This window comes from Nicotiana tomentosiformis, chromosome 1 (assembly GCF_000390325.3).
Source record: "Nicotiana tomentosiformis chromosome 1, ASM39032v3, whole genome shotgun sequence".
Lineage (NCBI taxonomy): Eukaryota > Viridiplantae > Streptophyta > Magnoliopsida > Solanales > Solanaceae > Nicotiana > Nicotiana tomentosiformis.
The window spans coordinates 36,353,829-36,378,616 of record NC_090812.1 but is presented as its reverse complement, the minus strand read 5'-3'; the positions used below and the strand labels follow the sequence as shown (position 1 = coordinate 36,378,616).

The window sequence follows — 24,788 nt, the reverse complement described above, 5'->3', positions numbered from 1 at the left end:
GCAGATTGATGGATAAAGATCTCGTCTGCTAAATGTTCAATTTGCATATCAAGACAAAGTTTTGTCTTTCCAAGATCTTTAATCTCAAATTCTTTCTTAAGATATTCAATTGCCTTTTGGAGCTCTTTTGGAGTTCCAACAAGATTTATGTTATCAACATAAACAGCAAGTATAACAAATTCTGAAGCCATTTTCTTTATAAAAATATATGGACAAATAACATCATTTATGTAACCCTCTTTTAGCAAATATTCACTGATGCGATTATACCGCATGCGCCCAGATTGCTTTAAACTGTACAAAGATCTTTGTAATCTGATTGAGTACATTTCCCGAGATTTTGAATATGCTTCAGGCATTTTAAATCCTTCAGGTATTTTCATGTAAATTTTATTATCAAGTGACCCGTATAGATAAGCTGTAACCACATCCATTAGATGTATTTCAAGCCTTTCACATAAGGCTAAACTGATGAGATATCGAAATGTTATGGCATCCATAATGGGTGAATATGTTTCTTCATAATCGACTCCAGGTCGTTGTGAGAATCCTTGTGCAATAAGGCGAGCCTTGTATCTTTCAACTTCATTTTTATCATTCCTTTTTCGCACAAAATCCCATTTATGACCAACTGCTTTATACCAGCAGGTGTTTGGACTACTGGTCCAAAGACCTCTCTTTTAGCAAGTGACTTCAATTTCGATTGAATTGACTCTTGCCATTTTGGCCAATCAGATCTTTGTCGACATTCTTCGACAGATCGGGGTTCAAGATTCTCACTATCTTGCATAATGTTAAGTGCAATATTATATGCAAAAATATTATCCACCACTATTTCAGATCGATTTAAATTAATCCCATCACTAGTAGAACTTATTAAAAGTTCCTCACTCACTTGAGTCTCGGGTTCATTGATTTCTTCAGGAATCTCAGAACTAATCAGATCTTGGGTCTCTTCAGGAGATCCCTTCATACTATCATTTTGATCATTTGTCGATTTTCTTTTTCTAGGATTTCGATCCTTAGAACCCAAAGGCCTATCACACTTCAGGCGTGCTTTGGGTTCACTAGCTCCCATGCTAGTATATGGTCATGCTGGATCATCAATTCAGATAGGCACATTCTCTGCGGGGATATGTGACTTAGTTATCCTTTTCAAATCAGTAAATGCGTATGGCATTTGATTTGCTATATTCTGTAAATGGATGATCTTTTGGACCTCTTGATTACTACATATAGGGGTACGTGGATCAAAGTGAGATAATGATGAAACTTTTCACACAATTTCTCTTTTGATTTCCTTTTTCTCTCCCCCTAATTGTGGAAAATTTGTTTCATCAAATTGACAATCTGCAAATCGAGCAGTAAATAAATCTCCCGTCAATGGTTCAAGATAGCGAAAAATAGAGGGTGATTCAAACCCAACATATATTCCTAACCTTTTTTGCGGGCCCATCTTACTGCGATGTGGTGGTGCTACTGGCACATATACAACACATCCAAAAATTCGTAGATGGGCAATATTTGGTTCATGACTAAAAACTAATTGTGATGGAGAATATTTATTATAATAAGTCGGTCTGAGACGGATAAGTGATGTTGCGTGTAAGATAGCATGGCCCCAAACAGTAGTGGGCAATTTTGTTTTCATAAATAGTGGTCTTGCTATCAAATGTAGGTGTTTAATAAATGACTCTACAAGGCCATTTTGAGTATGAACATAAGCTATAGGATGTTCAATTTTTATCCCAACTGACAAACAATAATCATCAAAAGCTTGAGATGGGAATTCTCTAGCATTATCAAGGCGAATAGCCTTTATTGGATAATCTAGAAATTGTGCCCTTAATCGAATTATTTGGGCTAATAACTTTGCAAACGCCAGGTTGCGAGATGATAGTAGGCACACATGAGACCGTCTTGAAGATGCATCTATTAGGACCATAAAATATCTGAACAACCCACTTGGTGGGTAAATAGGTCCACATATATCCCCATGTATACGTTCTAAAAAGGCAGGGGACTCAATGCCAACCTTTATTGGTGATGGTCTAGTGATCATTTTGCATTGATAAAAAGAATCACAAGAAAATTCATCATTTGTAAGAATCTTCAGGTTTTTTAATGGATGCCCACTCGAATTTTCAGTAATTCGTCTCATCATTATTGATCCAGGATGGCCCAAACGGCCATGCTAAAGCACAAAAGTATTTGAATCAGTAAACTTTCGATTTACGATAGAATGTGCTTCAACTATATTAATCTTTGAATAGTATAAGCCAGAAGATAAAGTTGGTAACTTTTCTACAATGCACTTCTGGTCAGCAACATTCTTTGTAATACAAAGATATTTCATATTCATTTCATCTATCGTCTCAACATGATACCCATTTCGGCGGATATCCATAAAACTCAACAAGTTTCTTCGGGACTTGGAGGAGAATAATGCATTCTCTATAATAAGTTTTGTTCCCTTAGACAGAAATACAATAGCTCTTTCGGAGCCTTCAATCAAACTTATATTACCAGAAATTATAGAAACATTTATTTTTTCCTTATGCAAATAAGAAAAGTATTTCTGATATTTGAATATGGCATGAGTTGTTCCACTATCAATTACACAAATATCTTCATGATTGGTCTTTGATCCAAACATAATTTGAGGATTATCTATATTCTTCAAAATGATATAAACAAAATAAATATGATAGTAAACATTATTATCAAAGCATAACTTTTATTTGTGTACAACTATTACATAACCATATTATCTACTACAAACAACAAAAATTAAAATATTTACATCTCTATAGATTAATCACCGATCACATGACTTGTTTCTCCTTTCGGGAGTGCAAAGTAATCAGCTACATCCAAATGCATGAAGTTTAAATTATCTTCAGAAATAAAATTTGTTTCAGCATTTCTCTCAGTCTTCTTCATGGAGGCTTGATACAGCTCAACCAGGTGCTTTGGCGTACGACATGTATGTGACCAGTGCCCTTTTCCTCCATATCTATAGCATGCATTTTCTACGTTTGCTGCTTGCACCGCTTCATGCTTTTGTTCCTTCCTTTTCCACTGCTGGTGGTGAGTATGGTTCTTTGGTGCATTATTATTACCATAATTAGTGTTTCTTCCCCGACCACGGCCATGACCACGACTAGGGCCACGTCCTCTTCCACGCTTAGTTTGGTGGAAGTTCGTCTCATATATCATCTCTCGATATTGCTGCTGCAGGAGCATGTTCGAGGTATGAAAAATGGTAAAATTTTTCTCCAACATATCATGATCAGTAATATTATCACCTCATAATTTTAATTGGAAAATAATTCTGAACATAGCAGAATTATACTCACTGATAGATTTAAAATCTTGTAGCCTTAAATGAGTCCAATCATATCGTGCCTGTGGAAGAACGACCATCTTCAGGTGGTCATATCTATCTTACAAATTATCCCACAATATGACTGGATCTTTAACAGTAAGATATTCCATTTTCAGGCCCTCATCAAGGTGATGACGTAGAAATATTATTGCTTTGGCACAGTCTTGGATTGATGCCTGATTTTTGTCCTTGATGGTGTCTGCCAGACCCATCGCATCAAGATGAATTTCGGCATCAAGCACCTAAGACATGTAACTTTTGCCTGATATATCCAGGGCTAAAAATTCAAGTTTAGAAAGATTTGACATTATTTAGAAAAAGAAAATTTGTACCTGTGATACTTTCAAAGTATTTGCTCGAGATGGCAGAGTCTCGTGCTGATAACGTGTTATAAAATAAAAACTATAAAGTAAATAAACGGAAGACAAGTATAGAGAGAGATTGATATATTATTCAAACTTATGTACATAATGAAATGAAAACTCCTCTAACTATAGAAGAAATGAAGCAGCTGCGAGGCTTTTCAGGAAGCAGCTGCAAGGCTTTTCTTTAGCTGCTTGTAAGCTGTCTGCATGAGCTGCTTGCAACCTGCCTGTTTAATAAGAAGCTACTGCAAATCATATCATTGAGCTGCTTGCAACCTGTCTGCATCAACTGCTTGTAGATAAACTTCAACAGAGTACTAAATGGATAATCTTCTTCAGAAAGATTATCTATAGCGGAGTAATAAATGGACATCCACGACATAATTATTTTCGTAACACAACTGACTTTTTGCACAATAGAATTGATTCTTGAAGTCTCCTCTATCTCTATCTTTCCAACAGTACTAAGGATTAAATTGTGTATGGGCCACCAAACCTTGAGATGCTGCATTTTCTTTTTCTTTTTTTACCACTTGGTATTCGGAATAATCCAGAGCCCACTGTACATGGAGATTTTATTGTGCCCTACCAAAGTGGACTCGTTCTCAAATTTCGAACCGAGACCTCTGGATAGGCAACATTTTTTGATAAGTTAATAGGTTTAAAAAGTTTTATGGCTGTCCACAAAGTTTGTGTTCGTTAAGATGAATTTGTTCGAGATAGTTGAGTGACTATAAATTAAATTTCAAGCAATAAAACTTAAATTTGGATGAATAACACTTTTGCGGGTCTGAATTGACATCCTTTAGAAATGCTTAAATTAGGCACGTGTAATATGATGTCTATGTGAATGTATAAATGAGGTGATAATTATGTAACTAATTAAGTATCCAAAACCATTAGTCCATTACAATGGCTTTGTCTCTAACTATAATCTTTAATTGGATTATATATTCAAAAAGGTATGTTCTTGACCAGTCCACGTTGTTTGACATAGACGTGATTACCTAAACTGGATTTGGTCCCCTCTTCACTATCAGCTTCTGGATTTAGTTAAATCACATACTCAGATACATCCTAAGGTTGGATGCAACTTAATTAGGTTTAGGATTCGTCTGAAGAAAGCAAATTCCAGACATTGGCTTCACAGCATGTGAAGTTCAAGATAGTACATGATTTGCGTGAAGAAAGGACGTAAAAATGAACTAGCTTGCAAAAGTGTAAATACACGGTCCCATTGTTATCATCTATGATCTAACAAATCTATCTATGCACAATCCAAAACAGATAAAATAGTATTGAGAGATCACAGCACATAATCCATTTCAAGATATAAAAATATGCTGCAACAACAACCACCACCCAGTATAATACGCAGACCTTACCCCTACCTTGGGGTAGAGAGGCTGTTTCAGATAGACCCTCGGCTCCTTCCCTCCAAGAACTCCCCACCTTGTTCTTGGGGTGACTCAAACTCAGAACCTCTTGGTTGGAAGTGAAGGGTGCTTACCACTAGAGCAACCCACTCTTGTCCAAAAAAATACTCTTGTCAAAAAAAATATGATGCAAGTGCTAATGAATTTTTTATTCTTTCCAAAAATTTTGGGTGTTAGTCTTAATATCGAAATAAACAATGAACATCATTCTACAAAAGTGTTGGCATCAATCATCATCACTTTAGGAACTTCTTCCACGTATGCATGTGTTATATCTTTTTGCTCTAGAATATTTAGCATAGAGCGAATAGTGGTAGAATCCTTGCGAAGTTACTTAACTTGAAGGAAAATTAATTTTTGATTTTCTGAATTTTCTAAAATGTTACTAATACATATTTACACATTTACAACACCAAATTCACCTCATTATTCAGAAGTACTTGCTGAATTACTCCCAATCGACATCAAAGAAGCCAGCATCTTTCATTTCTGAGTAGTATACATTCTCCAGATGCAAGTCATCCTCCTGCACGCATGATTTAGACAAAGCAGGTAAGCTTTTACAAATATCTCTATGTAGAAAGATTTTGGATATATTTGTTTAAGAGTTCTGTTTGCGCTTTGCAGGTCAAGGACATAAAGATCGGAAACCAGCGAGGATGAATAAATGAATTGACGATACCTGGAAAAAGTCCGCGAGAAAAGTAACATAAAGAAGAGGAAGGTACATGGCATGGTAACAGATGACCGTGATATTGTACAACCTGTGATGCAAAGTGAGGATCACTCTGTAAGCTAAAAGTAACTTAAGCATAAACCATTTAGTGGTTTTAACCAACTTCTGATTGCAAGATCGTTATTATTATAGCATGAAAACGACAGTGCAATTTGTTCAAGTTACAGCTGCTTCATGCATAAAACTAGGTTTACGTAAGTTGAATATAACCTTTTGGACGAGACAGCAACGAGAAAAAATGGATTTCTCCACTTACAATTTTTTTTACAAACTTTTTTTTTCTGGTTGTAAATCACATTTCTTGTCATACCGTTCCCTGAGTTACATTAAAGATGCAGCGAAGGAGCTTAAAAGCTACACCATTTTTTTTTTTTTTTTAAAAAAAATCTTTGCCCCCAAGTTTAGTTGCACTTGGCAAATTGCAGGTAATATCCCCAACCTCTGAACTCATCCTACATTGGTTCCAATATGATAACGATTGCCCTCAAGTAATTTTTACGAAAAATGAATGTCCTTTTTAATCACATTAGAGAACAAAGAAACATCAAATGACAAAGATTATCAAGTGAATTCACTAAAGATGGCATACCATAATCCAAATCCAGCCCCATGTGCTGCAAGTGCACATGCAAGCAAAGCAGTCGCATTTAAGCAAAACATGATGGAAATATACTTCTGGAATGCAGGTCTTGCTGCAATGACAGAAAGATATTAATAGTAAGGATGCAATTATGTCAGCTCATAGAAAACCCAACATAAATTCATAAGGTGAAACTCACCTGGCAACCTTTCTCTCCATCTAGATCGATACATAAAAAAGATGAGGCCATATACTCCGGTTAGCAGCAGCTTGTGGACAACCCATAAGGCCCATTGCGAGCCATTGGTGCTAACATCAAACAACTGAATACCAAATCCAAATAGGTAGATCCCCTGGAAGAATGAATAGCATGCATCAATACCTCTAGTATAATATAATTCACAAGAAAAGGGTGTACTACTCTTAGCACAGATGAGGCACACAAGAAGCATCACAGAGGTGCTGAATGCTGACATGAATCCTGATCCTCATGAGGCACACAAGAAGCATCATAGAAGATATAACCAGCACAAGCTACTGAAACTTCTGACTTTCAAACTCAATTTGTGCCAGATGCCTCTTCTTTCTTTAAAGGAAAAGTGCTGTTTCGACATATTTATAATTAATAATAATAAGAATGACTCCTCTTTATCAACTTAAGCTTTCATATGAGGCGCTCACACACTTTAGCATGGTGTGAAAGCGATAAAAATCCTGGTTTTTGTTAGTTTGGTAGTTAAATAGTTACATGTAAATAACCCTAATCTCATATGTAGTAGGAGTGGAACATGTATTATATATATAGGACTCATTGTATCATCGTCAATACATCAATAATATAATTTTTCCGTGTCATATTTCTCACATGGTATCAGAGCGGCAGTGAGAAAACATCCGGGAAGGAAAACCCAGCCGAAACAGTGGTTGTGCTTCAATTCCGGCGACCTTTTAGGGCTGTTTTCCGTAAAAACCAATTTTCATCGGTGTTGTGCAAAAACCAACACAACCACAAGGTCCCCCAACCCCGGCGACCAAACCCCAACAAACACCTCCGGTAGACGGCCTCTCACGCGCTGCCATGCGCCTCCCGGAGAAAAAATTTTCCGGCGAGATATACTCCGCGCGCCGGCGCGTGGAGCCCTTTCCGGCCACTTTTTGAAAATCCTTCTTCAGAACAATCGGACTTACTTGTAATTCCGAGCCTACCCGTGCTTTTATTTTTTGATGCCGAACACTTTGAAAATTTCCCAGCAACTACAGTAGTTTTCCGACAGCTACAGTATTTTTCTGGCAGAAGTACCCACATTTCTTCTGTTATTTGCTGATATTTTTTGCTACACTCTCTTCAATCCAACCATATCTCTCGGACTTGATGCTTTTGGTTCCAAAAACAGTGGAGTTGGAAATTCAGTCTTGATGATTACTTCTGAACCCCTACTTGGGAGTTCAAATTATTTATCTTGGGCCTCGTCTGTTGAGTTATGGTGTAAAGGTCAAGGTGTTCAAGATCACTTAACCAAACAGGCTAGTGAGGGAGCTGAAAAGGCCAAAGCACAGTGGGAAAAGATTGATGCGCAGTTATGTAGTATCTTGTGGCGATCTATTGATTCCAAATTGATGACTTTGTTTCGCCCACTCCAGGCATGTTATTTAGTTTGGGAAAAAGCTCGTACTTTATACACTAATGATATATCTCGTTTTTATGATGTGATATCGCAAATGACAAACTTGAAGAAACAGGAATCGGATATGTCTACTTACTTGGGACAAGTACAAGCAGTCATGGAAGAATTTGAGAAGCTGATGCCAGTTTCTGCTAGTATTGAAAAGCAACAAGAGCAACGACAGAAGATGTTTCTAGTTCTTACGCTCGCTGGACTTCCTAATGACCTTGATTCAGTACGTGACCAGATTTTGGTTAGTCCGACTGTCCCCAGTGTTATTAAAGGCGAAAAGCGCAAAAAAGCTCTAAAAGGTCTATTGTGGCTTTAAGCGCAAAGCGGAAATAAAGCGTGGACTTTAATGGAAAAATGCGCAACTGGAGAAAACGTAAAAATTTGTATATGTAATCCAATACCAATAATTATAAGCATAAATAACAAATATATGGACAAAGAAATTGAAAACAAATTACGACAAAGTGAAATATCAATTGCTTAGTGTCGCCTTTTCAGGATCACACTCATTGGCAAGGAAAAGTATGCCTTAGAACCTTGATGCGGCACTGAAGCGCTCGCAAAGCGAGGCGAAGCGCTCAACATGTTTTGAGCCTCAGTTCAGGGCTTAAGCGCGCCTTTGACAACACTGACTGTCCCTACAGTTGATGAATTATTCTCTCGATTACTTCGCCTTGCTGCAGCACCAAGTCACCCAGTGATCTCATCAAAGACACTTGACTCCTCTATTCTCGCATCCAAACAGTGGTAAATCGGGCATCTCAATCTATGGAGAATAGAGAGGGGGAGGTCGTTTTGGAAGATCTAGACCTAAGTGTTCTTATTGTCATAAACTTGGTGTGCTATTCTTTACATGGTCGACCACCCAAAAATGCTTATGTTGCTCAAACCGAGACTACAGGTAACCCGGGATTTTCTTTATCTGAAGGGGAATATAATGAACTTCTTCAGTACCGAGCATGTAAACAGACATCTCCACAAGTAGCCTTAATTGCTCAGACTGATACTTTTGTTGCTGGTAATTCTTTTCTTGTGTTTCCCAGTTGGACCATGGGTCGTGGACTCAGGCGCTTCTGATCATATCTCTGGTAATAAATCACTTTTGTCAAATATTGTGTATTCCACAGTCTCTTCCCACCGTTACTTTAGCCAATGGGTTTCAAACTAAAGCAAAAAGGAGTTGAACAAGCTAATCCTTTATCCTTTGTCACTCTAGATTCCGTTTTATGTCCCTGGCTGTCCTTTTAGTCTTGCATTTGTTAGTCATTTGACTCGTGCCCTCCATTGTGGTATATATTTTATTGATGATTTTTTTATTATGCAGGATCGCAGTACGGGACAGACGATTGGCACAGGACTTGAATCAAAAGGCCTTTACTACCTTAACTCACTCAATCCCTGTAAGGCATGTCTAGTTACAGATCTTTCGTACCTAATTCACAAACATTTAGGACATCCAAGTTTATCCAAGCTTTAGAAGATAGTGCCTAGTTTATCTAGTTTATCTACATTAGATTGTGAGTCGTGTCAACTCGGAAAACATACCCGAGTCTCCTTTCCTCGTAATATTGAGAGTCATGCAGAGTCTATTTTAGTAAAGTCAGTTCAACCTTGGGATTTCGTTATTTTGTTAGTTTCATTGATGATTATTCAAGATGTACTTGGTTTTTCTTAATGAAAGATTGTTCTGAGTTGTTTTCTATATTCCAGAATTTTTGTGCTGAAATCAAAAATCAATTTGGTGTTTCTATTCTCACTTTTCGCAGTGATAATGCCTTAGAATATTTATCCTCTCAATTTCAGCAATTTATGACTTCTCAACGAATTATTCATCAAACCTCTTGTCCTTATACCCCTCAACAAAATGAGGTTGCAGAGAGAAAGAATAGGCACCTCATTGACACTGCTCGCACACTTCTCATTGAATCTCTTGTTCCGTTGCGTTTTTGGGGTGATGCAGTTCTCACAACTTGTTATTTGATTAATCGGATGCCTTCATCTCCGATCCAGAATCAGATTCCGTATTCAGTATTGTTTCCCCAGTCACCCTTATACTCTCTTCCCCCTCATGTTTTTGGGAGCACTTGTTTCGTGGAGCACTTGTTTCGTTCATAACTTAGCCCCAGGGAAAGATAAGTTAGCTCATCGTGTTCTCAAGTGTGTCTTCCTTGGTTATTCTCGTGTTCAGAAGGGATATTGTTGTTATTCACCTGATCTTCGAGGTACCTTATGTCAGCGGACGTCACATTTTTTGAGTCTAACCTTTCTTTACCTCTTCTGACTACCTTGATATATCTGAGGTCTTACCTATACCGACCTTTGAAGAGTTTACTATAGCTCCTTCTTCACCTTCCGCCACAGAAGTCTTACCCATTCCAACCGTTGAGGAGTCTAGTGTGGCTCCTCCTAGATCCCCAGCCACAGGAACACCACTCTTGACTTATCATCGCCATCCGCGCCCAGCATCAGGCCTAGCTGATTCACGTCCTGCACCTGACCCTGCTCCTACTGCGAACTTGTCTCTTCCTAGTACACCGATTGCACTTCGGAAAGGTATACCGACCACACTAAATCTTAATCCCCATTATGTCGATTTAAGTTATCATCGTCTGTCATCACCCCATTATGCTTTTATATCTTCTTTGTCCTATGTTTCCATCCCTAAGTCTACAGGTGAAGCATTGTTTCATCCAGGATGGCGACATGCTATGATTGACGGGATGTCTGCTTTACATACGAGTGGTACTTGGGAAATCGTTACTCTTCCTTCAGGTAAATCTATTGTTGGTTGTCATTGGGTGTATGCAGTCAAGGTTGATCGACTTAAGGCCCGTCTTGTTGCCAAGGGATATACTAAGATATTTGGGCTCGATTACAATGATACATTCTCTCCCGTGGCTAAGATAGCATCAATCCGTCTTTTTCTATCCATGACTGTTGTTCGTCATTGGCCTCTCTATCAGCTGGACATTAAGAATGCTTTTCTACACGGTGACCTTGAGGATGAAGTTTATATGAAGCAACCACCTGAGTTTGTTGCTCAGGGGGGAGTCTCGTGGCCTTGTATGTCGCTTGCGCCGGTCACTTTATGGTCTAAAGCAGTCTCCTCGAGCATGGTTTAGTAAGTTCAGTACAATTATCTAGGAGTTTGGCATGGCTCGTAGTGAAGTTGATCACTCTGTGTTTTATCGGCATTCTGCTTCAAGTCTCTGTATTTGTCTGGTGGTCTATGCTGACCGGCAATGATCAGGATGGTATTACTAAATTGAAGTAACATCTCTTTCAACACTTTCAGACTAAGGATCTAGGCAGACTAAAGTATTTTCTGGGTATTGAGCTCAGTCTAGCTCAGGTATTGTGATCTCACAGGGGAAGTATGCCTTAGACATTCTTGAGGAGACATGAATGATAGGTTGTAGACTGATTGACACTCCGATGGATCCGAATTCTAAACTTTTACCAGGACAGGGGAAGCCGCTTAGCGATCTTGCAAGATATAGGCGGCTGGTTGGTAAATTAAATTATCTCACAGTGACTAGATCTGACATTTCCTTTCCTGTGAGCGTTATAAGTCAGTTTATGGATTCACCCTGTGATAGTCATTGGAATGCAGTTGTCTGCATTCTTCGGTATATAAAATCGGCTCCAGGCAAAGGTTTATTGTTTGAGGATCGAGGCCATGAGCAGATCGTTGGATACTCAGATGCTGATTGGGCAAGATCACCTTCTGATAGACGTTCTACGTCTAGATATTGTGTTTTAGTATGAGGCAATTTGGTGTCTTAGAAGAGCAAGAAACAGAATGTAGTTGTTCGGTCTAGTGTAGAAGCAGAATATCGAGCAATGGCTATGGCAATATGTGAGCTAATTTGGATCAAACAATTGCTCAAAGAGTTGAAATTTGGTGAAATCAGCCAGATAGAACTTGTGTGCGATAATCAAGCTGCCCTTCGTAATGCATCAAATCCGGTGTTCCATGAGAGGACTAAACACATTGAGATTGATTGTCACTTCGTCAGAGAAAAGATACTCTCGGGAGATATTGCTACAAAATTTGTGAAGTCGAATGATCAGTTTGCTGATATTTTCACCAAATATCTCACTGGTCCTCGTATTAGTTATATATGTAACAAGCTCGGTACATATGATTTATATGCACCGGCTTGAGGGGGAGTGTTAGTTTGGTAGTAAAATAGTTACATGTTACTAGCCCTAATCCCATATGTAGTAGGAGTAGAACATGTATTATATATATAAGACTCATTGTCACTACATCAATAATATAATTTTCCCGTGTCATATTTCGCACAGTTTCAAATCTCGCCGCCACCAATCATAAAGAAAAATGTATCTCCACATGCTTGGCCCGGAAAAAAAAAAGGTGTTAAGACATAATTACAAACCAAAAAAAAAAAATCTCCTCTCAAACAGCTAAAACATTTAGATGAGATGATAACACACCTTCAACACATTTTTTTTTTATAATGGTAACATGTATATTAATAAATAAAACAACACTAGGGCAGTGCCAAACCATATTTACAAGGAAAACAAAAACTAGCTATGTCAACCTAAGATTACAGTGCACCTATCAGGTCTACTAGAGATTCTGCCTCCTGCCAAGCCATATTTACAAGGAAAACAAAAACCAGCTATGTCAACCTAAGATTACAGTGCACCTATCAGGTCTACTAGAGATCCTGCCTCCTCTACACAGCTTTCTTTACACCAGAAATAAAACAAAAGTAAACACTTCATCTTGATGTTCTGTAAAGAATTGCTTCTGTCTTCACAAGTTCTTAAATGGAGATAGATGCCTTTTTTTATTAGAGCCTTCAAACTCGTTATGTGCGAGGATCTATTAATTCTTTTCAACTAAGTAACTACCGGGAACTCTTTGTGAGCCAAATATACACAAACGTGAAAACGCTTTTCATTCCTTCAAGCACTCCATGTAGTAGGTTCATTTTTTTAATCCCAAATTCATTAGAATTTAGGATCTAGAGAAACCCATCTTGCCCTCTAACGAGTAAAGCTACGTAGATTTTTCCAGAGAAGGGAAGAGTTTTACTTGGACACATTATAATCCACGACATTGCATCTGCTGACGAATATAGGTGTAAAGTTTGAAGATAACAACGTATATTATCATGCAAATAATAATAAAGGATGAATGCCTTTCACAGCCATTTGGCTAAGATCAAGTGTAGGAAAGGATGAATATATGTTTCTTATTTATGATTCTGTGTGTTCTCTCTAATATATACACCATCCTCAAATTGAATATCTTGTTTTGAAGTTTCATGGCATTTCCAACAAATGCATAAAGAACATGAAGGGGACGACAACGCAGTTTGGCCTTGGAAGCAGTTATGGAAGGCGTAGGCGCTCTATAAAGTCAGCTGTTTTTTTGTGGCTAGTCTCACAGGATGCCTGTCTCACTCAAACCAACCTACAAAGAAGAGGTTTCGATATTGACAGTAGATGTTTTTTGTGCAACAGCGCAGAGGAGAACAGCAGCCATCTTTTTCTTACAATGCCCCGTGACAAGGCAGATTTGGGCCCTTTTTTCAACCTATTTAAAGTTCATTTTGTAATGCCATTCACCGTGAAGGTTTTTTTGACAAGCTGGGGGTTGAAGGATTGAAGAAATCGGTGAGAAAAGTATGGAAGACAGTGCCAAGTTGTGTGTGTTGGGTTATATGGAAGGAAAGAAATGCTAGATGCTTCGAAGGGAAAACAGACTGTTCCGGAGATTAAATTCAAGTGCTTATGGCTTTTGGCTTTTTAGTGTAACTTAAAAGTTGTTAAAGATGAACATAGTATGTTAGAGTTCATAGATTCTCTACAGGAATAGGAGCTTATTCTGGTGGAAACCTTCCTTTTGTTTTGTCTTTGTACAGAAGGGTTTTGAGCTTTGTAATTAACCAGGCACTAGCTTTGTGCCAGGATTCTAATTTTGTGCTATAATACACCACTTTACCTATTAAAAAAAACATGATGAGAAATATAATGATATGCTTCTTATAATTTTTTCCTAGATACAATAATCCTTAAGTTATATCTCGTATTTCATGATTGAGTGATTTTTTTCTTTAATCCTCTTATGACTATCTTCGAATGTAAATTGCATCTTGGACTCCCTATAACTCAGACTGTACATGCATAATCAACTCCGGCACAACCACTATCCTGCAACTAGACCATCCTTCTTAACAAGGGGAAAAGGAGATCCACAAGTTACTCACTTACTTTAAGGACTAGAGAAGAGAATAAGTTGTACTGATAAGTGACAACTCAGTCCATAACCTTTTCTGTTATATAAGTTCCACGATTTTCCTTCACTGAAGTGGACATTTTCAAATACAGTCTAATAAGGACAGTTAGACATTCAATATTGAGCCATAGGATGTTATTTTCATCAAGCTTTTTAAATCTCTAAGCTTATTCTTTACAAGAGAGAAAGTATAGCTTCCAACTTCAATTTACTGAAGAAAAACAAAAAGAAGTGAAGGAAATAAAAAAGAAATTAACTTATACATTTCAAAGGTTTAACAAATTAACAAATGAAAAACAAAGTTAAAATAAGGCATTCAACTGAGAAGAGTAACCCTAAATAGATTACATATTTGTCTGCTGCTATTGTCAATTTACCATGGCACCGATTTTTCTTAGACGAGTATACTCTCATTCATCGTGCTTTCCATGTCCCCTCTTCCCTCTCCCTGCAGTTTTCCTATATCCTCACACTGGACACATCAATTTCCGCGTCCCCTCTTCCCTTTCCCTGCAACTTTTCTATTTTCCCACACTGGACACATACTTTTTCCTTATTACATGATAAAAATTGAACATCCAATTCTCTTTTTCTACTTCTTACATTATCCTAGTAGAAATACCATATATGTGCCTCTGAGCCGACGAACTTAACCTTAAGCTATTGCATGGACATGGTAACTGCAACAATAGGCAACAAAGAAGCAAAAGTTCAGGGATTAAACAGAACAAGATCATACCTTGAGAAACATGTCTAAACCAACTGCAAGTGTTGAGATAAGAAAGGTCTGTGTTAAAGCCTCACGTCCACTAGCATGGTTCCCTTGAAGTAGAAAGGCTATCAAGCTTACTTCAAGAAATAGCATGCCAGATGTCGTGAACAAGGAGAGGACACTCCACACAAATTGTTTTGCTGGAGCACACTCCCAAGCCTGTGGGAAAAACAGGTTAAAGAAGAGAATGATAGACAGATAAATCAATTTAGCTTAATTACAGGTAGATCTTTAGGCAAATGTGTAACGACCACTGCACATCAGACACCCAGAAGCATCAATACAAAATCGAAAATGATAGATATTGTATTAAAATGGAGATTTCCTCTTCACGAGAACCAAAAGAACTCATGTTTTTAACCATATGTTGCCTTTGATAGCAACTTGAGAAAGGAAAAAAGAAGCTCTCTTACACGGTCAAGCCCATTAAGAGAAGCATATAATACATTAAGGACCAAAAAAAACTCAAAAAGTTGTCATACTAAATATAAAAAGACATCATAGACAGCACCAGCATCCAGTCAGTTCTCATTTCTCAGGTTTTCTTTGGGATAATAATGTATAGAATTGCTTTCAAAACCATTTGTAGCCCATGCTGGAAACAGAGATTGGACGATAACAGCCATCAATATAACGTCTTTTGTAGTAAAATTATTCTACATGACCCCATATGCAAAATTACTAGCCTTCTGCTTGTTGTTTCTTTGTTTTGTCTTATCATTCCACAGGAAACACCACTATTAGAGTTGTATCTTTCCACGTTAAAGGAAGCAGGAACAGACATTCTGATAGAAGAGGCTACCATAAATAAGTGCATCAAAAATCTGTAATTGTCATGAAATATTATATTATGTAGTGGATGTCTATAACTCCTAAAGAAGTTACTCTCACTACTCTTCTCCATTAACCTCCCACTACTTCTTATCATTATGATTGTAACTCTCACACCTCCATAACCTCCTCCATGATCTTCCCCCATGATCTCAATAGTTAATACCATGTTCATGGAATCCCTTTGTATTACCTAAATATCATCCTATAAATAGAGAGTTTGGACATCACATTGTAGACACTTGAATACATGAATGAAATAAGAATCTCTCCTCTCTTTCTCTCTATGTCTCTTGTTTTTCCTTGTTTTATATTGTTACTTTGAGCTAAGTTTTTTAACACGTTATCAACACGACTTCTCACGACTTCTCCAATTTTACTAAAGTTGAATTTCATTTCTCGCAAGTGATTTATGGGATGTTCACGAAAAGAATACTTTTACTTTTTAAATGGCAAACTGGAACCACACAGTACATAGCAGGGATGGACAAGTTTTTCCACGACGGTGTAGTATGTACTAGACAATTGCTACACCAACATGGTACATGTATTCTCTTGATAGTATTGCGGTAAACCTTTCTTTCTCTAGAGATCCAGGGAGGTATAATCTTTATATTCTTCGTGGTGCACTCATACCTCTATATGTCAGATTTGATTCAGCAAATGAGCATGTAATAATTACTCTCTCTCCGTGAGTTTCTATGAAATTAACATGCCAAATAGATTTGAGCAAAATAGTTTCAATCTGGTAGAGTGACTTACTAATTTATAATACTTATGTCACATGAATATGTTGGTGTACCATATTACTTGTTGGAATTAAAATCACTTGTAAGCTTTATAGAAATATTGGGTTAGCATAATTAAGTTGCTAATGGGTTGAACATATATATACATACTTAGATATTTATATTATTTCATGAAAAGATAATTCTTTTGAACCCTCAGTTATATCAAGCCAAACTTTGCAAAGCTTTCAATTTTGTTCATGCTTGATGAATATAATTTTGTTAGTTTCTACAATTGTATGCATAATACAAGTGATCAGTTTTTCTTTTAACAAACTTTTGATTGATTTTATGCATGCTAACTGACTTAATTTGCTTGTAAAAAATACTTTCAAACATTTTGTCAGTTATCATTATTAAATACAATTCGGTGGAGCGAAAAATAAGCAAGTCATAGTACTTGTATTTATTATTTCTAACTTAGTTATTTTCTGCGATAATGATTATGGCTTAAGGGTGAGATCTAACATGCTTTGGCTTATTATGCCATTAGTTAAGGGCAAGACAATGGACACAAGTCCCAACACACCATGAGAGTAAGACATCGAGTTAAAGTCTTGATGCACTATGATGATAAGACGTTGGGTCTGAGTCCCAATATATTATGGCATAACATGCCTTTATATGGGTAAGGCATTGGGTTTGAGTCCCAATGCACCATATTGATGATATAATGATGACTTATGAAAATAATGTATTTTTCATGAAAAAGCATGAAGTTTGTCCCACTTGATTTGCTCCATTCTTGAAGTGAATGTGATAGCGATGCATAATAAGTCTAAACGAAGACAAGTGGTTGACCAATGAACGTTGGCGTGCCAAAGATCAAAATAATAACAATCATCATTATAGTAATTGTAAAAAGGAGAACAATAAGGGTTCTCAAACTAAGCCTTCAAAGATGAAGGAAATGTGTATCAATGTGGCCTGTAACTATGAGGCACATTCAAATGATTATGGTCTATTCCTTGAAAATGTGACTTGTGATAAATATTGTAAATGCAGACTCATTCCTAGAAGAGAATGTGGAAATATATATGTGATAAAACATTATGAACAAAAGCGTGTTCATGCATGGTTAGATAAATACCACAACTCACCTCTAAGGGAGGTTTGAGAAAGATTATAATTTTAATGTGTGATTACATGAATATGTATTCGGTCGCGTACTTATGGTACGACAGATATATTTTGCCAGGCCTTATCAAATATTATTAAAGGCAAAAGTAAAGCAAGAAACAAGTCTTGTCTATAATGATTTTGACCGTGACACTGATAATATAATTTCTGTGGAGGAAAAATTCACCACTTAGATGGTGTTATAAAAGATTTTATAGTACAAAATTATTGAGAGCTCCGTAAGAGCGAATTTGATACTAGCCAATAAATAAAATTATTTATGACATTGGTGTTGTCGTAAGTCTCAAAAGAAACTTTTTGAGTTTCAAAGATATTAGCCAAAGTGGTTGGCATATTGAGACTATAAATGAAAGGAAGATTGAATATCTTAATATTACTATAATCATACCGGGTAAATATGAAAGGTTACCCGATTTTTCTTCTATCTGTACTACACAAGTATAAGCATGATGCTGGAATCACATGCCACAAATAAACTAGAGGTTTACTGAAATAAATATTAGTTGGCATGACTGGTTGGCCATCCCGGATCAATTATGATGCGAAGATTGATTGAGAATTCACATTGGCATGTATTGAAGAAATAGAAGATTTTTCAAGAATTCCCTTGTGCTGCTTATTCTCATGATATACCAGCTAAGGTTGGGAGTGAATCCCTTGATTTTTGGAACGAATAAAAGGTGATATATATATGGGCCCAGTCACCTGCTATGGGGACCGTTTACTATTATATGATTTTAATACATACATCCATTGTATGGTCACATGTGCGTTTGTTATCAACTTGCAGTCTGGATTTTGCAAGGTTGCTTGCTCAAATTATTAGATCACAATTCCAGAATGTAAATTATGATGATTTATCTTGATAATGCTGGTTTAAATCCAAGTTGGTTTAGCAGAAATTGTATGCCTCCGATTATAGCTAAACCATTGGTTATGAGAACAAAACTCCCAAAAAGAAATTTGGTATGCGGTGTATTATTTAATATACAGCACCACTTATATGCATCTAGCCAATAAGTTATGATAAATTCTCCATATCACAATTGGTACAGGGTCAGGAACCAAATAATTTTCATCTAGAAATATGGATGTGTTATATCATTTAATTGTTCCACCACAATGCACAAAGATGTGTCCCAAAATAAGGTTAGGAATATGTGTTAGTGATGCCAACATTAGGGGGAGAAAATGGGCAGTTGAAAATAATACATGAAATGAATTATTATGAGTACATCTAGATCCTCGTACAAGAAAATATGAACTTGAAGTTCAAGTGATAATTCATTTGCAAAATATTGCCAGACACATCTGCTGACCCAAAGCTAAATGTCATATTTCAACTGCTAATACTCCGGATAGAATTTAATTCATGATGGACAAGTCTATGGCCCACATGAAGCGTAATAGACTAATCGGTTCCAAAGATACCTTGAAGAAGGAGAGGAGCAAATGATCGCGATGGTCATAATAAGGAGGCAAGTGCTCTAGAAGAGCACTACAACATAACACACGTCAAAAGACCTCATGGGAGAGGCTCAGGTACCTGAAAATAATGAGATAAGGAGATCTCATTAAGTTATGTCTATATTGGGTAACGATGGAACCGATATAAAATGAACGTCGACGATATTGTTGATATAATGTAGCGCTCAATATTATTAATATTGATGAGGATCTTTAGCTCAAATCTATCATGGAATTCGGACAGATAAATGATTGCAAAAGGATTAGTGTTATATTGCAAAAAGAATCTTTGATATAGATTTGTTTATTCTAACAAATATTGCCAAGGTTTTGTTGATGTCGTGCAAATGCAGGGCTGAAGTTCGTTCTTTAAGCAACCTATTTGCATGTGAGGGTATTATCATATTATGATATTCTACAGAGGCTGTCAATTATTAATTCAGGTCATGCCAAGCAACTTATAAAGCAAGTGACTCAACACACAACAAATGTGTTATTTTTCTTTGAAAAAGAAGATTTCAATAATATTGAAGATAATGCTGCTTGTTTATCTCAATTGGAAGAAGGATATATTGAAGGCGACAAAACAAAGCAAATTCTTTTTAGACATGATCTTCGACACATTGGTGATATAGATGTTTAACAAATTTATTTAATTGATAATTTGGTGGATCTGTTCAATAAATCATCTCCAATTTCAACATTTGAGAAGCTGATATACGACATTGGAATGCGTCATTTCCGAAAAGTAAAGTCATTTCCGAAAAGTAAAGTGATGTTTTCATCAGGGGAGTAAGATACGCGATGCACTCTTTTTCCTTAGCTAAGGTTTTATCTCACTGGATTTTCCTGACAAGGTTTTTAACGAGGCAACAAACAATGTGTATTACAAGATATGTGTACTCTTTTTCCTTCATTAAGATTTTTCCCACGAGATTTTTGCGTAGTAAGGTTTTAACGAGGCACATTATCTATAGACATCCAAGGGGGAGTGTTATGAAATATTATATTATGTAGTGGTTGTCTATAACTCCTAAAGAAGTTACTCTCGCTACTCTTCTCCATTAACCTCCCACTACTTCTTACCATTATAATTGTAACTCCCACGCCTCCATAACCTCGATCTTCCCCCATGATCTCAATAGCTAATACCATGTCCATGGAATCCCTTTGTATTACCTAAATATCATCCTATAAATGAGGGTTTGGGCATCACATTGTAGACACTTGAATACATGGATGAAATAAGAATCTCTCCTCTCTTTCTCTCTATATCTCTTGTTTTATATTGTGACTTTGAGCTAAGTTTCTTAACAGAAATATTATTCTCTGACAATTAGCATAGCAAAGATGATCATTGCCACATTTCCGAAAGAACTAATCACGTGTTTTTGGACAATCATTTTCTAATCATAGCCAGAAACAACTGACAGGAAACTAATTGTAGCTAGAAACAAAGGTTCCATTTTGTAATCGTTTACTAGACTCAAGCAATTAAAAACAATAATTTCACCATGTACAAACATTATTCCAGGAAGTACATATCTCAAAACCAAAAATTTAATAAATTACATACTTAACCGCTTAATTGAACATACAAACCGCACAAAAGAAAAAGGTACCTGAAGAGAGGACCAAGCCAAATTGAAGAAGCTAACGAGCCAGAGAATGGCATATAGAGCAGTGACTACATGCGATCTGCCATTGGAAACTTTCGAGAAGCTTCTCTTGGCTTGGGAAGCCAAGTATACAACAAATAGTGCTGAAGACACTATCATCAATACATTATGCCATAAACCGTGACACTCTACTAGCCAACCGTACAACCAACTACCGCCGCCTCCTGCTCCGACCACCGCTCCTGCGGAAGAAGACGGTGGTAGCTCCGCCACTATGGATTCCACAGATCTCATTTTTCCATCAATCATCAAAAAGCCCTAACCTTTAGCTGATCCGTGCGATTATCAGATGAGATAGAGGTCATGTTTAGGTAGAAATTATAATTTGGACTCTTTCTATGCTCCGTTTTAAAATATAAAATAAAAAAGAAATTTCAACTTATCATGTGTATGTTATTTTCTAGTTGGCTGCCACGTAAGCACTCATATGTCTGCCACTTCATAATTGAAATTATAACGTATATTAAATTATAATTTACTCATTAGTCATTTTGAAATGTTGAGTGCGAACCCAACTTGTATGTTACCGGCATGAACACTTTTAGATAAAGTTAAATTATTAAAATGTCATTCAAAAATTGAATGACCAAATTATTCTCTACCTAAAATTAAAATAATCTCACATTAAATGATGTTTTATACTTAATATTGCGGTAATAAATAATTCACAACATTCATAAAAGAAATAATCACAATAACAGGTTGCCATACGTTCAGCCGTTATTGTATACGCTTTAAAGACGCTGCAAATTTTAATTAATTCATTGTATTTTATATGCTTTCATCTTGGATTGAAGACAATTTTATAGAAAATTATAGACGTACTTTGTGCAATATCATTTAAATTATCCAAATAAAATTACTTCTCATTAATTTATTAACTATCGATCATTTTCAAATTATTCTTACGTGTGAACTTAATGGGAAGAGCTTTTCACCTGATAATTAGTTATTCTAAACCTCTTATATGCCAATTTCGTTTTCACCAATATAGTCATTAATCATTTCACATAAATGCACAGAAAATAAAGTTGGTTATTAAATTGTGAATCCTATTAAATGATAAATAATGATTGTGGTAAATTATTAATTGGAAAGAATAATTTATCACTATCTAAGCCTTTTGACTTCCCAGCATTAACCAAATTAATAACTCTTCATTTATCTTAAAACGTAAAGATTTTTTAGGAAATTAATAAGAATCCAACACACTAGGTTCATTTTCATGATAGAATAATTTTATATTATCAATACATTTATCATTCTCTTTGAATAAATAATCGTATAAATGACATAAAAGGCTCTGTAAATTCTTTGTGGCAACTTACATCCAATGTAACTGCTCTAGAAGATGATAAGGACAGTCAGCAATTTACTTTTTTTTAGAGACATGCGGTAAGATCATTGCATCAACTTTACTAATCTAATCATTTTCAAATTTAGCACAAAAAGAAATTATCATTGTGCTTGACATATATGCAAAATGTAGGATATTGTTGTTGTTGCTGCTCGACTTTAAATGCTACTTTTATTGTTATAAAGTTGACGAGACATCTATTTGGAACGATTTTGGGCAAGTATCAAAAAAATAATTCTTAATTAATATTTTTTGCGTAATGGTTACTCCGTCTATTTGGAAGTGAAACGTTCTCTTTTTTTTAAGTTTTCTTGCTTTTGCATTTTCTTTGATAGATTTAAGGACATCTAGAAATCATATATTATATTTCTTGTACTTGCAAAAGGATATGTGATTCATAAGTCTTTTCAACCTATTTGCAATTTATTAATCAAGTGCATCCCTAAAAAGCACATTTTTCTTGATTCTTTATTATACATTGAGGCATGATGTCACAACCCGAAATTTTCACATTCAGGACCGTAATTTCGCCTAACATTTCACTTTATAGGCAACCCAACGTTAAAAAAATCTTAACCATTTTTAAACAAATCAATTTAAGCGGAAGTCAATTACTGAAATAAAGTGCGAAAGACCACAACAATCGAATCATCAAAATACATTCCGAATCCGGTATCACAAGTACACGAGCTACTAGGATAATACAAATAATGGTCTGAATAAAATTCAAGTTATTTGAAAGATAATACACAGCTAAGATAAGATAGAAGGGGACTTCAAAATTGCGGACGATGTGCAGTTATACCCGAAGTCTCCTCTGGGTAGCTGAATCCGAGCAAGTCTATGGTACGTCGATGGGACCAACTCCAAAATCTGCACAAGAAGTGTAGAGTGTAGTATGAGTACAATCGACCCCGTGTACTCCGTAAGTGTCGAGCCTAACCTCGACGAAATAGTGACGAGGCTATGACAAGACACATATGTAAATAACTTGTACAAGTATATACAAATATGAAACAATAATAACACAATAAATAATAATTTATAAATTTGGGAGGGAACATGCGAAGGGGAATGATATAGAAATTTCAGCAGGATAAGTGTCACGTAGCAGCCAATTAATTCATCAACGATAAAATGAGCAGCTGATAATATAAAAATGGCACGGCACCACCCTTCGTGCTTTTACTCTCATTCCTCCTATAATTTGATAAATACATAATAATATTTGGCACGACATCACCCTTTGTGCTTTAACTCTATTTTGGCATGGCATCACCATTCATGCTTTTACACTCTCTAAAAATGGCACGACATCACCCTTCATTCTTTTACACTCAAAAATGGCACGGCATTAACCTTCGTACTTTTACACTCTTTCTCACCATGACAAGGATTATATAAATAATATAAATGGTACGACATCACTCTTCGTGCTTTTACATTCTTTCTCACCATATTTAACAATAATTAAAACAATAAAATTTCATGAATAACGATCAAATAACCAACAATAAACTTAAGCATGAGTATATTAATTAAATAAACAATTATTCAAAATGAAATAAATTCCTCCAGCATGAATTGACTCAACCACAACGCATAAGTACTCGTCACCTCACATATACGTTGTATCCGCACATTAAATCACGTAGCAAATAAACAAATAAATCATACTCCCTCAAGTCAAGGTTAACCACGACACTTACCTCGATTTGAAACCAAATTCAAGTTTTCAATAAACCTTTGCCTCGCGAATTCATGTCTAAAATCCTCAAATCTAGTCATAAATAATTCAATGTACTCAAAACAAATCGTAGGAATTGATTCCATACGAATTTATTAATTTTTCGGATTAAAATCTGAAATTTATTTTAAAAATTGACATTGGGACCCACATCTCGAATCCCTTCAAAAACTCACGAAAACCAAACTCTCGTTCCGATACGAGTTCAACCATATAAAAATTATCGAATTCTGACATCGGACTGACTTTCAAATCTTCATTTTATATTTTTTAAAGATTTTATAAAAATTCCAATTTCTTCTATCTAAATCCGAAATAAATAATGAATATAGACATATATTTATGAAATACAATCACTATATGATAAAGAACACTTACCCAGTTCAAAATCGTAAAAACTCCTTGGAATCGCCCCTAAACCGAGTTCTAATGGAGGTTTTGTGAAAAATGGAAAAAATCCCGTTTTTGATCTGTTTTAATCACTGGGCAGGCTTTCTTCGCATTCGCGAAGGGCCTGTCGCGTTCGCGATGCAACGATTCAAATAGCCT

General features: G+C 36.1%; 1 protein-coding gene across 1 annotated transcript; it reads right to left on the bottom strand.

Moving 5' to 3' along the window:
* Window positions 1–5,523: 5,523 nt before the first annotated feature.
* LOC104095750 (protein CANDIDATE G-PROTEIN COUPLED RECEPTOR 2) lies at window positions 5,524–21,571 on the bottom strand. Its single transcript, XM_009601944.4, has 6 exons — window positions 21,079–21,571; window positions 15,198–15,389; window positions 6,705–6,858; window positions 6,515–6,617; window positions 5,872–5,953; window positions 5,524–5,715 (listed from the first exon to the last, which is right to left on the bottom strand). Exons 1-6 carry the CDS (start codon window positions 21,382–21,384, stop codon window positions 5,638–5,640), a joined length of 915 nt encoding a protein of 304 aa, XP_009600239.1. The 5' UTR covers window positions 21,385–21,571; the 3' UTR covers window positions 5,524–5,637.
* Window positions 21,572–24,788: the final 3,217 nt, after the last annotated feature.